The sequence below is a fragment of the Antedon mediterranea genome, chromosome 6, assembly GCF_964355755.1.
Source record: "Antedon mediterranea chromosome 6, ecAntMedi1.1, whole genome shotgun sequence".
In the NCBI taxonomy this organism is placed as follows: Eukaryota; Metazoa; Echinodermata; class Crinoidea; order Comatulida; family Antedonidae; genus Antedon; species Antedon mediterranea.
The window spans coordinates 16690839-16706135 of record NC_092675.1 but is presented as its reverse complement, the minus strand read 5'-3'; the positions used below and the strand labels follow the sequence as shown (position 1 = coordinate 16706135).

Sequence of the window (15297 nt, the reverse complement as noted above, 5' to 3'; positions counted from 1 at the left end):
TAAAATTAGCGTGTTGCACAAATAATTACGCGCGCATGCGTGTTTAAAATTATAAAATGCGAAAAATTTATTTCTAATCAATTTTTTGCATGTTTAATGTCATTTTGAGCATTTCGAAACTTTTTTTTTTTGGCGTAGCGCACGCATATTTATGCACACACAGCATAGAAAGACCGTTTTTGCAATTTATTTTGGTTCTTCATACCTTCTTTGATCAATTTCATTATCTATAAATTTTCATTGCAAAATAACAATGTACGTGCACGTCAAACTTTAAAAAGCGTGCGCTTGAAAATGGGCAATTCCATGCAAATTTGTGTAAGCCTATTTTGAATCGATTATAGCTCCTTAGGATCAAAGGTGACCCCTATTATTTAAAATTGTATTATGGAAGCCGATGAGTTGTAGATATCAATTCATGCAAAATTTATAACTACCGGATGTTTTGACGTCACCATGTATGGCCACTCAAATTTTTAATATAGGATTTTTTTATCTTTTGTATTACTAGTACTAGTAGTAGTTAATCCCACTTAATAGAGCGCATTACGCTTATGAAAATTTATTATACTTTCACCTCACACTCACAGATGATCCGAAATTGGACAGGGTAGTAGAGTACTATTATTATAGATTAAATTATACTAGTATGGGACCTGATCATTAGTAATACCAACGATTACTACAAGTAAAGCTACAATTACATATCACTGGTATATCTTATTGTACAATAAATACTAACATTCATTTCACTAAATAGTAATACAATAGTATTACTTTATATTCGTACAAATTCTGGTTTAAAGTAAATATTTTGACACTGTAAAGTGTATGATGTTTAAAATCAAAAGAATAAAATAGGAAAAAAGGATATACTAGGGAGGTTTCGCAACCTTACGAATACGATAACGAAAACGGATACGTCATACATTTGTGAAACTTTTGAGCTGATCCCCATTTCATATTCGTAAAGCGTATTCGTGTTGATGAATATCACCAGTCATATTCGTAAGTATAGTTTTTGATCAATTTTGCACATTTTGCATTTGAATCAGGAATGATTCATGATTATAATATAATTATAGATTTATTGAAAGTAATTTACTATTAAAGTAATTTACTAAAATGCCAAGTCAATTTTGATAAATAGCAGTTTTTAAAGTTCTCACTCGCTTTGATGTTACGCTAGGCCTAGGCAGCCAAGCACCAAGTCGTACCTGCGCTTCGCTCAAATTTACCGCAGTCATATTTTGGACGCGCCTCAATATTTCGTTGCCATGCGAAACAGATTTTTTTATGGCTTAGGAAAACGAATACGTGTGCGTGACGTATCTGTTTTCGTTATCGTATTCGTAAGATGGCGAAACCTCTCTATTGTGTGCTAACCAGAAGTAGACTGGGACACCCACTTTCTTCAACCAAGTCTCAAGCTAAATTTAAGGTCTTCCACCTCTGAGCTTAATTTAAACCGATTACAAACATAATAAACTTCTTTAATTGACATCCATCTGTACAGTAGACTTCTCTACCAAAAACATCCACTTTGCACTGATTTGCTTAGCAAATTGGCATTTTTATTTTATGTTAATGTTTGTAAATGTAAGAGATGGAACAATGGATGGCAAAATGTCATAATATAACAATTATTGAATCATTGTAAAACAAAAATTTGCTTTAGAGCAGTAAACTAGAAAAACAGTTAGAATAGAAGAGGAAATTATCAATAAATTAATACAGTATATGTCTAAACTCAAGGAAATAAAAATGCAAAATTATTGTATTAAAAATGATACAGGTAGACTTAAGAAATCAATCAATGGTTAATATTTAAAATGGCTTAAATAAATCAAACTTTGAATTTGAAACTTTCAGTGAAAATATTAAAATAGGGTCATAAGACCACAATGGCCTTAAAAGATTACCTTGTCCAAACTGCACTTCAGGATATCTAAAGCCTAGTTACAAAATCTATTTGAGATACTACTGTACATTCAAAACACAAAAGGCCCTTTTCTAGTACTTTCTCAAAGAATTAATAAGTCTATGTAACTTTAGCTTTAGTGCCTTTTACACAATCATCATCAAAGGTTTTAAAGTTAACTACTGTAAATGTTGAATGTTCAAATTAAATTTGGGCCCTAACAGGTCACAATGTGGCCACCACAGGTAGTCTCTCATGGATCCACATTAGGAGTCATAATACTATAGTACTACTTTAATTTGAGACACTATTGGAAAACTATAAAGTACTTTTGTTATTATGTTATTATTTTATTATTTTGGTTTGTCAATCTGATTTGCATCAGTGGTTCTAAGTATGTTAATTTCATTTTTTGAGCTATGATTGGTTTAAAATTGTATCGTTTTATATTTATCTACCAAATCATAAGACTAAAACAATTTCAGAATACTGTAGTTAAAAAGTAATTACAAAAAATATAGTTTTTCAGAATAAAAAAACTTATAAAATCCTTTTAACAATCAGGGTCTAAATTCAAGTGAAATTAAATAAGGCCAAATAAAACAAAGCTAGTTTCACCTTACTTCGCTCATAAATTTTGGAATCACATGACCTATGTTTCTATTGCCATTTTTTATAAATAATAGTCACAATCATTCTTTTTCATCCATTCCAAGGTGTGTAAATAGCAATTTCATTTCTAAATATTTACAATTGAATATTAATTTTATTATGTTGTGTCTGATGTTAAATTCAGCACACTTGTTGCATCCGACCTTAATACTTGGACATCATTTTTAGCAGCTCTATAATTGTGTTATATTAACACTAACACTAACACGCCTACAATAGTGGGCTCCTTAGACCCAAAATACTTCAAATTTAGTTAGAAGCATAAAACTAGGTATGGCAAAAATTCAGAACATTTAAGATTTGAGTCCATTTAAAATTTGACCCAAGATAATGTCCGATTCCCCAGAAGTCGTAAACCGTACATCCTAGAAACATGATAATGTTTGTAACTAACTGCTTGTATCGTAATTCAACATTATACTGTGAAAATTATAAATCAACCCTCCAGTTAATGGTATGTTGCTTTTTGGTGAAAAGATTAAATCTAAATGCTTGTGTCTATTATTAAACATTAATAGAAAGTACATAGTGCTTCTGCACCATTTGCCATTCTTTTCGTGTTTCTAGGATGTACGGTTTACTAGTTGTGAGGAATCGGACATTATCTGAGGTCAAATTTTAAATGGCCTAAAATCTTAAATTTTTTTTATGAGTTGCCATACCAAATTTCATGCTTCTAACCAAACAAGTATCAACCCTTTTTTTGGAGCCAAAGAACCCGTGGCTCCAAAGATACGGTACTGTTACTAACTTCCTTATTGCTAAAGGTACGGTAAAATTGCATTATGTCATAATCAGTGTGGGACTTTTTTTTTCATATCGCGTCTGTAGAGAATGCGGTGCCAGGCTGCATGGATGTGTGCGGTGATTCTGTGACTCAGCCCTGGGCCTAGACCTAGCAATGTTGAATCCAGAAGTTTAATAACGGACGACAACATCGATGCTGTAGTAATAGAGCAAGTTCATGTGGTTAGTGGATGTTATATAAAGCGTTTAAAAAACATGCACTCAATCTCAAATATTATTTCATTATACACAACATACAGTAGTAGTATTATAATCTGATATGTTGATAGCCAAATTAGAAGTAAAGGAATTATAATTCAATGTTCATTCGTCCATAGTTACTATATGAAGGTTTTATTTTTATTCCAAATGGCCTATTTAGGCCTATTTTTTTATTAAACTTTGTTTACAGATGGTGACCATAAACAACAAGCAAATGCGGACAATAAAGGGGCCCGCAAGCAAATGCAGACAATAAAGGGCCCTCAAATACTATGATTTAGACAGTAGCCACAGGGCTGAGTCACAGAAATCAGCGCACACCTGGCACCGCTTTCCCTACACAAACAAACTCATAATGAGGCTATAGATTATAGTACATAGTAGGCCTCTTTTGAAACAGTTTTCTGTATTCTAGAATTAAAATAATAACAGACATAGGCTACATTTAGTTTTTGTCACACAAGACCGCGATAATAGCGATAAATGAAGCATAAAGAAAATGTTAAGTTGATTACTGTTTTCGCATCACAATAAAACAAATCCAAAGTACTTATACGATGACATCACACACGTACCACCTATACCCCATTGCATTGTCTGGTTATGACGTAATGCAATTTTACCGTACCTTTAGCAAACAGAAGTTAGGATACGGTACCGTATATTTAGCCACGGCGAATAAAAAAACAAAAACATAGGCAGCCCTAGGCCTACATAACATTATTAAAGGCTAAATTAATTATTCGAATTAGGCCTAGTAGGCTAGCCCAGCTAGGCCTCCTAAACTAACTAGCTAGGCTAGACAATTTACTTCTTGCATGCATTATGCATTCATTTGCTCCGATCCTACTCCTCTAGCCTCTAGAATATTGAAATAACGACCCAATGCAATATCTACTCTTTCTCTTTTTATCACTAATACTAGCCTAGGTAGGTCACATAAGCCTAAGGTAGTCAGTACGGTATTTGTCAGTGTACAGGGCGGTTCGGTCCGGCCCTGTACGTCCAACCGTCGTTCAAACCACAACACGTCAGGTCAGGCTCACATGTACACAAATCACGTACGCGTACGTACACCACCATTATTATGAATGGAATACAATGAATACCAACCATTTTCTTGGGAGTCTCCCTTCTTAGTAGTAGGTGCATTACCCATAATTGCACTATGGAAGACTATCTTTTAATCAAATTTAAACACAGTCTTTTTAGTGCAAAATATGAATTTACGATCAAGATTAAGTCAAGGCCCATTCGCAGAACCTACGGTGATTCTTTCCTATTTTCGTGTCTGTTTTCTGATCGATGTCAATGAATTATCCATCCGCAAATTTTTATCTCAGTAAAAAATGCGTTATATTTGAAAAAAATAGTATCGTATTATTAGGCATAAATATATATCAAATTTAGATGATAATGTTATAAATTTCGAATAGAAAATTGACAATCAATTTAAAACTAAAATCAAGCGGAAAGTTATTAATTAATCGGTTTCCATGCGGAAATCGCCGGAATTACATTGAAGAACTGTGGGATTCACGACGCCTAACTCTTTCATATCGGCCTTACTCATTGGTTAGTGTTGACCTGAGACTATTTTTAGCTCAGCGTTTAAAAATAGACTGACCCAGTCAATGAACCGTGAAGTACATTGACAGCTAGCTGCTAGCTGCTGCTGATGATGATGATGCATCAATGGTGGTGGTATAGTGGGTCTGTCACGATAAATATGGTCCGGGGCCAAATCGGTCCGGCCGGACCAGTTTTGGCTCTAAAATTGTGGCCAAAAGCAGTCCGCCACTGCCAAAATCGGTCCGGGATTTTCTTCTGTCGATTTTAATTGAATTACTAGGCCTATGATGCTGTTGTTTATGGCTAGAAAAATATCCCATGATATATATTAGTAAGTTATCTTGTCGGATAAATAAATACTATAGTATAAAATAAATGTATTTTATCTAAAAACATGAAGGTGTTCACTCATATTTCGGCCTGCCACACACTCACACGAACGGGTATGAGACGCTGATATTGCCAGCTAGATTTTATTTATGATTGAGGCCTTTTTCCTTCCTCAGCCTAATCAATATTGGATAATTGTTTTATAATAATTGTATTGAATTGATATATTGATTGATTAACCATAAATAATTAATAAATTAAATTGTTTTTAACATCATGGGGAAACGAAGATGTTAAAAATAAACAAAATGGATTAAAAACAGGCAGAGATACATATTGTATACAAAAAGCCTAACAATTAGTACTAATTATTGATGAGTTACTACTAATAATGATAATAAAAAAAACAGGCTTAATTTATAATATTAAAATAACAAATAAAACCCCGTAGTTTTCAATATAATGACTAATCATGGCCTTTTTTAAATATACATTATGACCTCATTTTGCGCACCATTTTGTAAGACCGGACCATATTTGGCGGCCAAAAACAGTCCTACTGCCCGGACCGATTTTATCCAGGCCGGACCAGTTTTGGCGGCCAAAATTGGTCCGGCCGGACAGGTTTTGGCAGCCATAAATGGTCCTCCGGACTGATTTTGGCAGCCAAAACTGGTCCGCCGGACCGATTTTGGTGTGACAGGTCCATGTGAGCACAGTGTAGTAACATAAGAAAAGATATTAAAATTTAGTGACTTTTTTTATTTTATATCACTGCGCTCACTTGCACGCATGCCAAATTGGGTCCACGTGAGCACAGTGTATTAACATACGAAAAGATATTATTATTAAAATTCAGTGACTTATTTCTATTTTATATCACATATCACTGTGTGCTCCACTGGCTCCAAATTGGGTCCACTGGAGCACAATGTAGTACCAACGTTCCAAACTTTGAAACAACAGAGTTTAATTGCTTCTTTTTGCAAATTTCGATTATATTTTTCTTTTCTGAAGTGTAGTAAGCAACACTGTTGTACAGTTTATAGTTTATATAATGAAAATGTATTTTGGAAATTGTAGTTTTACTGACTTTTGATCAAAATAATACAATTTAACGTTTTGCAGCAGCAGCAGCAGCTTCATATTTTGTGTCTACTTTTTTTAATTATTAATTTATAATAACAAAAGATCTTTGATAATAATAATTAATTTGTATTTATTGATTATAATTGCCAGAATTCATTAGCTTACCGGAAGTACCTTCGTCGACGACGACTTCCTATGACTTTTAAAATGTTGCGTGTGTTTTACCGGCGGAAAAATAGGCTGGATACGATGGTGCTGTTTGGTACGGTAGCCTGATATAAAGTGTCATTTCAGGCGAACTATATAGGTACCATTTATCGTGAATTTTACGTGCGAGAGTACCATTTCCGGCCATCTAGGGGTGTCATTTTAGCAACCCTCTTAAAATAGTATAATAGCGACCGCCCCTGGCCACGCTAAATTTGGTCCACGACCAGTTACCGTAGTAGGCCGGCCTACTATTTCTATTTGTGAATATCCTGCGTTTTCGCGCCGCACTTATATTCAGGAGAACGGAATCGTTAGGAAACAGTTACCAAGCGGTAGCTTATTGAATAATGGTCAAATCCTTCTATTCTATGGTAAATAGTTTTGGCGAATGGTGTGGTGTGTATAGATGAAGAATAATTGTTCGATTATATTATTAGTAAGCCTACTTCGGCTGTACGACGATTTTCTGACTAATTAGACATTTTGTTTACAGGAATGTAGTGTGTGGGTAACTCCCCTACCCGGCGGGTATGCAAAGTAGTTACTATAGTTACTATAGTAACTGTATATATAACTATATACTGTATATAGTTTTGTTTAGGATTATATTTTTGTTGTATATATTAGTAGACCATGAACTTTGTTCTGAAATAAAAGTTGATTGTTTGATTTCATTAATTAATAAACTAAGTCAACTACAGAAGGAAAACTGAATCTAATAATAATCCCCATCCAGGCCCTGCTTTATAATTAAATAGAGCATTTCATACTATATCTTACGTTACACTAAATGTGTACTAGGCCTACTGAGTGTAGACCTAGTAGAAATGGATATCACAAATTTCAATTAATGACGAAAGAACAATAAATAAAACGAACGGCGTTGTTTGTAAGAAATATTTCTTGTTGTGATTAATAAATTCAACATACTTTATCTGTATTGTAGGCCTATAAATTAATCGTTGTTTTAGATTTATTTTAAACTTTCGGTTGAGTTTCGACGTATTTATTCGACTAAACGCCCCGGTTTGAATACAATCCCCCCCCCCCCCACCTCTCCCCCAAATAGAATAAACGTCAAGGGGAGTTTATTTATTCTCGGATAAACACCTAAACGCCCCATGCATATATACATAACAAATTTGTATTTGTAGTAGAATTTATTTATTGACATCTACAATCAGTACCAAGTGTTTTGTTAAAATCCTTAATGTATTTATATTCACTTCTTCTAATTAAACCCATAAAAATAAACGCCTCCCTCGAATAAAACTCTTCACCCAAACCCCCTGAACAATGCACGCCCGGGGCGGTTATTCGAAAAGATACGGTATTTAAATTTAATTCATAGATGTATTCATTTTTATTTAGAATTTATCCAAGCATACTCAATCTATTTATTTGTGCAATTTCAGGATACTCGTTTTCCACAAAATCTGTCTTATCTATAGGGCGCCCCCTATAGATGCATTATACTGTGTAAAGCAATAAGATCTTTGCTGTAAAAGTATGTTGTTACTAATAGTTTGTCTGCAGTTTTACACTTTATTGAATCACCTTCATGATTTTTAATAGAAAAATCATCCTAACTAGACTTAAGCCAAAACATTTACGAAATGGTACTCACTTCAAATGTATCGTACAGCAATAATGGCAAAATATGTCGAATTTTCCTCAGAAGCTGGTCTATTCGTTTGTCTATTTCAATACAGACATTTCAATTTTTTTTTTTTAGGGTTTTTTGTTTGTTTTTTTTTTTTTTGCCCACAGACGTACAAGTCGGAGATAAACATTCGTATACGTAAAAATCAGACTTTGATGTTACTAACGAAGCTAAGATAATTTATGGATTGAAATCCCCGTAGTACATTTATACATTTTGTATATTGTAACAAACCCTGGCATTTTAGCAACATTCGTTTTCTACGAGGCAAACTATTTATGTGTAAATTGAAATAAGAAAGAAATGCCCCAACATTCAATATTCAAACTTGTATAACATTATTATACAGTTAGTAGTGTAATGTAAAGTAAATTTTGTTTGTATGTGGACTCGAAAGAGGGAGTCCAGTAAAGATAAGTAAAAAATGGGGTGAACCAGAACAAATGGCAACAGAATTTGTTTTTGTTTTGGTAAATATGGTTCAATTAGCATAATTCCCATATGACGTCATATGGTGGTTGTGACTACATATATTATGTTATAACTTTTGTTCTAGGTTCAACCAGACTTTTACTAGACTAGAACTGATTAGTGAGACTGAGGAAATCTGTTTGTTGCTTTTTTTGTTCATAGCCTCCATCAACCGAGTTTCTTATCCCTTCTGAGTAAGTAAGGTATATATATAACTGAGGGATGAAGAGAGAGCGTGCTCCATTGACCCCGTTTATAAGAGACACACAGAGGCCCTATAGATTTGTATTCTCTAAATAAAAATTCGTCATAATAAATGCTTGTAAATGCAGTAGTTATAGGTATTTACTTTGAATATAAGGTTTGCCAATATGAAAAGATATAATGCAAATTATTTTAATTTTAAGGCCTTAATAAGACGCATTTAAAATGTCATTAAGAAGGCTACTTTACAATAGGTATACGTACCTTGTTTAGCCAATTTACGATGTAATTTGTTTTTTATTCGAAGGACAACCGGGTCCTTATCTGTTCTCTTGCCGGTAGCTTACGTTTACCTATATTTAGAATAAGGCGGAAACGCCTGGCCTTCTCAATTGTGTAATCTGGCAGTACAAGACATTTTTTCTTCGATAACTGACATAAGTCTAGAGAGATGAGGCTATTATTGGAGATTGAAATGTCGTACTTTAATCGACACGTTCCATAATAGAATTACGCTAAAGCAAGATAAATTAACTAACAATGACATTTTACTTCTACCCTTTTTATCTTCGCAGACGACATCTCAACACAAAGCGTGTGCATTTTAAATTCTACACACTATATTGACTTAATAATATTCTTCATTAATATAAATGTGAAATTGAAACCATGGATTACCTCCATGTTGAAACAATACTACACGTTTGATTGATATAATTGTCTAATATACAGCAAAGCTTGTTTCGTTCGAATGATATTAGGCTCGTTGATTAATGGAGCAATACGCAAATTTACTCAAGTCGTTTGTTTTACTTCAATACAAACAAGAGTGGCTAGGAGGGAATGTGAGTGCAAACAAAATGATATCCCGGTTCACACCGAATTTAACAACAGGAGCGGATCCCAAATATGGAGTAAAAGGGGCCAAGGGCCTCCTGAAAGTATTACAAAAAACCAGTTTCATTTCTATAACAGCGACCCAGTCGACTCGTCTCTTGACCAGTGATGGCGCCAGAATTTGCCCGACGGGGAGACCGAATTCCCCGAGTTGGGGAGGTGGGCGGGATGCGTACGCGCGAAATAAACAGTCATTGGTGGTTGGGGCTGTCAGTCAGCATGCATAAAGTGTATAGCCCTCCGACGTAGGCCTACGTCAAAAATGGAATGCCGCAGTTACTTAAAATATATAATAGTACACTTAATATGGTTTTATTTTTTACCAGAAAAGAAATGATCATATTTGGACAAATAAGGTCAACACTCCCCGACGGGGAAGCAATAGCAGGGGGGTTTATGGTTCGAACACATCCCCCTCCCCCTCTCCCTTTACCGCGATTATTTTTTATAGATCACCAGCCGATACGTACTCAACTGTATCAATACCACTTAATTACATTGATATATTTAATTTCATCAACAATTTGCTGTCAATAAATATAGATAGAGCTATATAATAATAAGCATTGCATTTTCCTTCTCACTCAAAGTGTGCCTTTTTTTCGGAGCTTCCCCCAGACGTACGTTCGCATTGAACTTGAACGCGAAACCAAATACCGAGTGAATGATCAAACAATCGGTGGTTCCGCGCACAGAGCACGCGCATGTAACATACGCCAACAAAATGTTATCGTCCTTTAAATAGTCCACGTGTGTTAGTCCGGTCAAACTACGGTTTGACCTAGACAAAATTAAAATTTATTTTTGTTGTAGGTACTTCCTAAGACCCATCTGAACAACATATAAAAAATGGAGAGAAAGGGGAGATAAAGATAATTGCAAATTTGCATATAACTAAAATGTTTTCTCTCAATTTTACCCAAATATCAGTATTAAAGCATCCGATTTTGTTAAACCACAATCATTTATTTTGGAAGAAACTATCACTGGAGATAAAACAAATAAATTGTTTAACTTTTAAAAATTCAAGATGGTAAATATACTTCAAAATGACTGCCATTTTTCTTAAAGGGAAACGTTTGAGAAAGATGTATACACGTTGACTGCCAAACACAGAGATCCTTTGCTATTACTTTGTTCTTGGTACCATTGTAAAGCTAAATGCTAAAGATGAAAGAAAACCTTCTGCATGATGCACTATGGCCAACAATGAACAAATATAACATGAGACAGAAGCGGATTCACAACATCAAGTAATTATGCCAACGTCAGCAACATAGGCCCTACATAGTACTGGTTCAGAGAAATGATGTTGTTGTCAGCTTACCCAACACTATCTACGTTCGTCGACACTCTTAAATATCTTCTTCGAATGCATCATGCAAAACATCAGGATACACCATTTTCTGAGGGAATGTCAGTTCCGTTTTGCAAATAACATCGATAGAGTAGACGGTAGTGAAGAGGAACTTACTCTGACGACGAACATGGACAGTTAACATGGAGATATTTCAAACCGGAGATCCACTACTTAGGAAACATTTAAGTCAAACGTTAATAGAAATTAGACCACACCCGGTACACAACACACACCCGTAAATGGCCATGCAACTTAGGGACCTGAACGAAGGTGACCAAGAAATTAAAGCGACCAGAAGATGGAAAAGCGACGCATATAAACGATATGTCCCACTGCGTAACTCTTAGTAATGACTAATAAAAATTTACATTTACATTATAACTCCATGCGTCTATCGTTTTTTTTTCTTTCAGTATTGTTTATTGGCGATGTGCACGGTAGTGGAGCCCTCGGATTAGCCTTAGACAAAAATTCCATAAGAATGAATATAAACATTTATATATATTCTGAACAATTTAGAAAAAAATTAACTCTCTACAACTAGCCGTTCTTTGGTTCAAAATGGAGGAGTATCTCCATGGTTCAAAGCAATCCCAAGATACGATCAATATAAGTCAATCACCAGCGAATTGGTGCGAGTAGGGAAGATTCGAACCAATGCCATTGAATGATGCGTAAAACCAAATACGGGCACCTAATAAGAACATATTTATCCATTTTATGCAAGTTATAGTGTGCATATTAATAAGTGTATTACAACATGTGAATAATTATGGTAATGTGTTCGACACTTAATCTCAATGGATAGTATGTGTGTTGTGTGTTTTTTCCTTTAATCGTATTAATGTGTACGATAATGACTTAATAATACAATTAAGCACCATATTATGTCGTAAACAATATATCTGATTCGTTAACTCATGTATTCAACCAAAATATTATAATAATTACCGATATCTTCCTATCCTATTATTTTAACTCACAGTCTCGTATCCGATGTACGAACAACAATATTTACCAGTGCGAATTGTGTCAAGCTATTTGCGCACATTGGCATGGGAGGGGACCTCCTCTCCAGGATAGACTTTTTCCCTAATTGTTCTATCCATCCTATGGACGTCAGTGTCAACGACAGAGTGAGAGGTGATGGGTTCCGAATTCTTCAGACTAAGTATGGATGATTTTAGTGTAAATGAAATATCTTTTTTGCCAAACATTTTTTTTAAAATTAAATAGTATAGGCCTACTAGCTGTATTATATCAACCAATGAACCGGTAGTATATGATCAACCTGTATTTATACTTAACGTACACAATAGCAATTGAGCTACAGAATCTAATAATATCATCCACGGCTGAAGAGGCATTTGGAATGCAATGTTTAATCAAAATGTTTCATATTTCCTCTAATCGATTCTGATAATGCAATATGTGTGATAGTAATGTATCCTGTGTACATTGCAATTATGTATTTCATAATTGTTCCGTTTGAAGAATTAGAAGAAATTACTTTTAATAACTCAATACGGGAATAATGCACGTTATTATACATTAACATTTCTAGAGGCCTATCACAACAACCTACATTAAGGAAATGGTAAGCAAAAATAAGTAGAAAAGTAAGTATAAGTATGTTTGAGGACTGATATCGGACTAAAAAATAACATAGGAGCTTATTACCATATCGGTTCTCATATATTACCTCCTATTCGCATTAAATAACATTTCTTGCATTTTTTATGCTTTTCATGCCTTTTCATGTTATAACGTATATAATATAATTATACTGTTGGGGACCTCAGTTACTGAATGTTTGTTTGAAATAAGTATGATTCAAGATTCAAGAAAAAATTTACTATCAATTTTAATCTACGAGATTGAATAACAAAAGTATTTTATGGAAAACACACATTGAATCGACATTGTATGTACTGTACCGTACTATATTTCAAGTTATTGATAATTAAACATTTGTGATTACTGTTCATTGAACTGGGTACTCGTGTATAACCTTTGGGTATTACACTAAGGTTGATTTTCTTTTAGTTATAAGAACAACAATACCACATCCGGGTTAATCAACCGAACGTGCGTAATAAAATTTAAAATAAACACAAAATAATGCACTTGATTTGACTTGCAATGTATGGCCAAAAGACTGGGTAGTGGCGTAAATTGTACAATGAAGGAGCATTTTTTATTTTTACTTTTCCCAGTGATTCAATCATGGTGGAAAGAATAATTGTTGTCGTTAAATGTTTTTCCACATTAGTTATTCATGATTGTAATTAAGATTGGATGGAAGTCTACAAAAATTTACGAGCCCAATTAATACAACCATCATCATCTTCCATTGCAAGAGAATCGTAATAAATGACCAGTAAATCTATTACAAGACGTCCTATTAGCATGTTATTCCCGAATACTGTTTATTCTATAGTAATGTAGTAACGAAATCGGCACCGTGAAATCAAAGATCTAATCGGGTAAATAATAACTATTTTAAGCAGTTTTGACTCTACAGAATCATAAAGTTACGACAATTAAGCATTGTAAGAAACGGTATCGTTGAAAAATATAATGCAGCTGTGTATAACCGGTAACCCCTCTGTGTTTGGAATACAATAAACCTGGACTAAATATATTTGAAAGATGAATTTATTCAATACAATATACCTATTATTAGTATGCAACTAACCTGCATGGGCATACCCTGATAGACCTATATCTCAATAACAGAACACAATTAACAATTCAACATGGTTTTTCTTTCAATTTAGGCTATTAGAATGCAGGTCTGATAAAGAACGTTTCTGATCAGAATGAACAGTGTTTCAGTTTCGAAACATTCTAACCATCCATGCCATAATAGTTGAATGAAGAGATCAATCATTACATTGTCTTGGATGATGGTTGCCGTACAGCATGCAACACGACTGCGGGTTATAGGCATATAGTATACTTAGAAGATACATATGATCTTTAATCAGAAAAATGGGATCTTTAAGGTGATAAGTGTGCATGCCCGTACTTCCATGTTGATGGGCTGATATTTGCTTAAGTGGAAGAACATTATCAGGCCTATAAAATATGCATCAAGAACTGGTTCGTGAACTTTAAAGTACATAATGATTCTTTGGACACAACATCAATTATGAGCAACACATCATTAGCGATGTACATCATATCAGTTCCTATGAACATGAAAATAAATGTTAAGGTTCAATCAACAGATAAAAGTGAACTTCTAATAAATCAATGCAAACTAAACCAATTCTAACGTGGTCTGCACACAACGTCATTCAGTAATCTAACATTTAGAATAACAATGTTCAGCAGAAGAAGTTTTACTAAGTAGATTTTTAAAATATAATTTTCTGATTCATGAGACCTCATAATCGAAATGTAAATTAATTTGTCCTAATTTAATATATAACACCAGTACCCTAAGGTCAACCAGTTTGTATTTAGATACAAACATATTATTTACTACCTTGTTGTGCCTCTTCGCATGTTATATAAATGTCATTCCCATTTTAAGATGACATGAAATGGCATTAATCATATTGGTTTTTTTTCTTACGGGCCTGTATTCGGTGTGTCTCTTGCTCATCGTTTCTGAGGCAGAAACTGAATGTTTGATCCATTACCTATCATGGTCAAGATACCCAGGATTCGGAGCCCCAACGGAATAATGGGGACGGATGGTGACATTCTAATCTTTCTTTGTAATCGTCTCGGCCGCAGGCCCTACGTTATTTTATTACGTATTGATTTTCACAGTCGATTCTCGGTACTGTATCTTTCACTTGTATCTATTAGTAGCCAACACATAACCTAACCTTACATGATACAGGCACCACATGTGTTATAAATGATATGCTGTAATACCAAATATTC

At 34.2% G+C, this 15297-nt stretch overlaps 1 protein-coding gene across 2 annotated transcripts in view; it reads right to left on the bottom strand.

Annotated features, from left to right (window-relative positions):
- Positions 1-15297, bottom strand: part of LOC140052598 (cAMP-dependent protein kinase catalytic subunit beta) — a 50938-nt gene that overhangs the window by 28767 nt on the left and 6874 nt on the right. The window contains exon 1 of one of the 2 annotated variants that reach the window (XM_072098239.1): positions 4715-4877. The exons of the other annotated variant lie outside the window; for it this stretch is intronic. Within the exon in view, the coding sequence (XP_071954340.1) occupies positions 4715-4760 (46 nt within the window). The 5' untranslated portion in view covers positions 4761-4877. Of the gene's footprint in view, positions 1-4714; positions 4878-15297 lie in introns of those variants that run through there. 2 annotated transcript variants of the gene reach the window in all.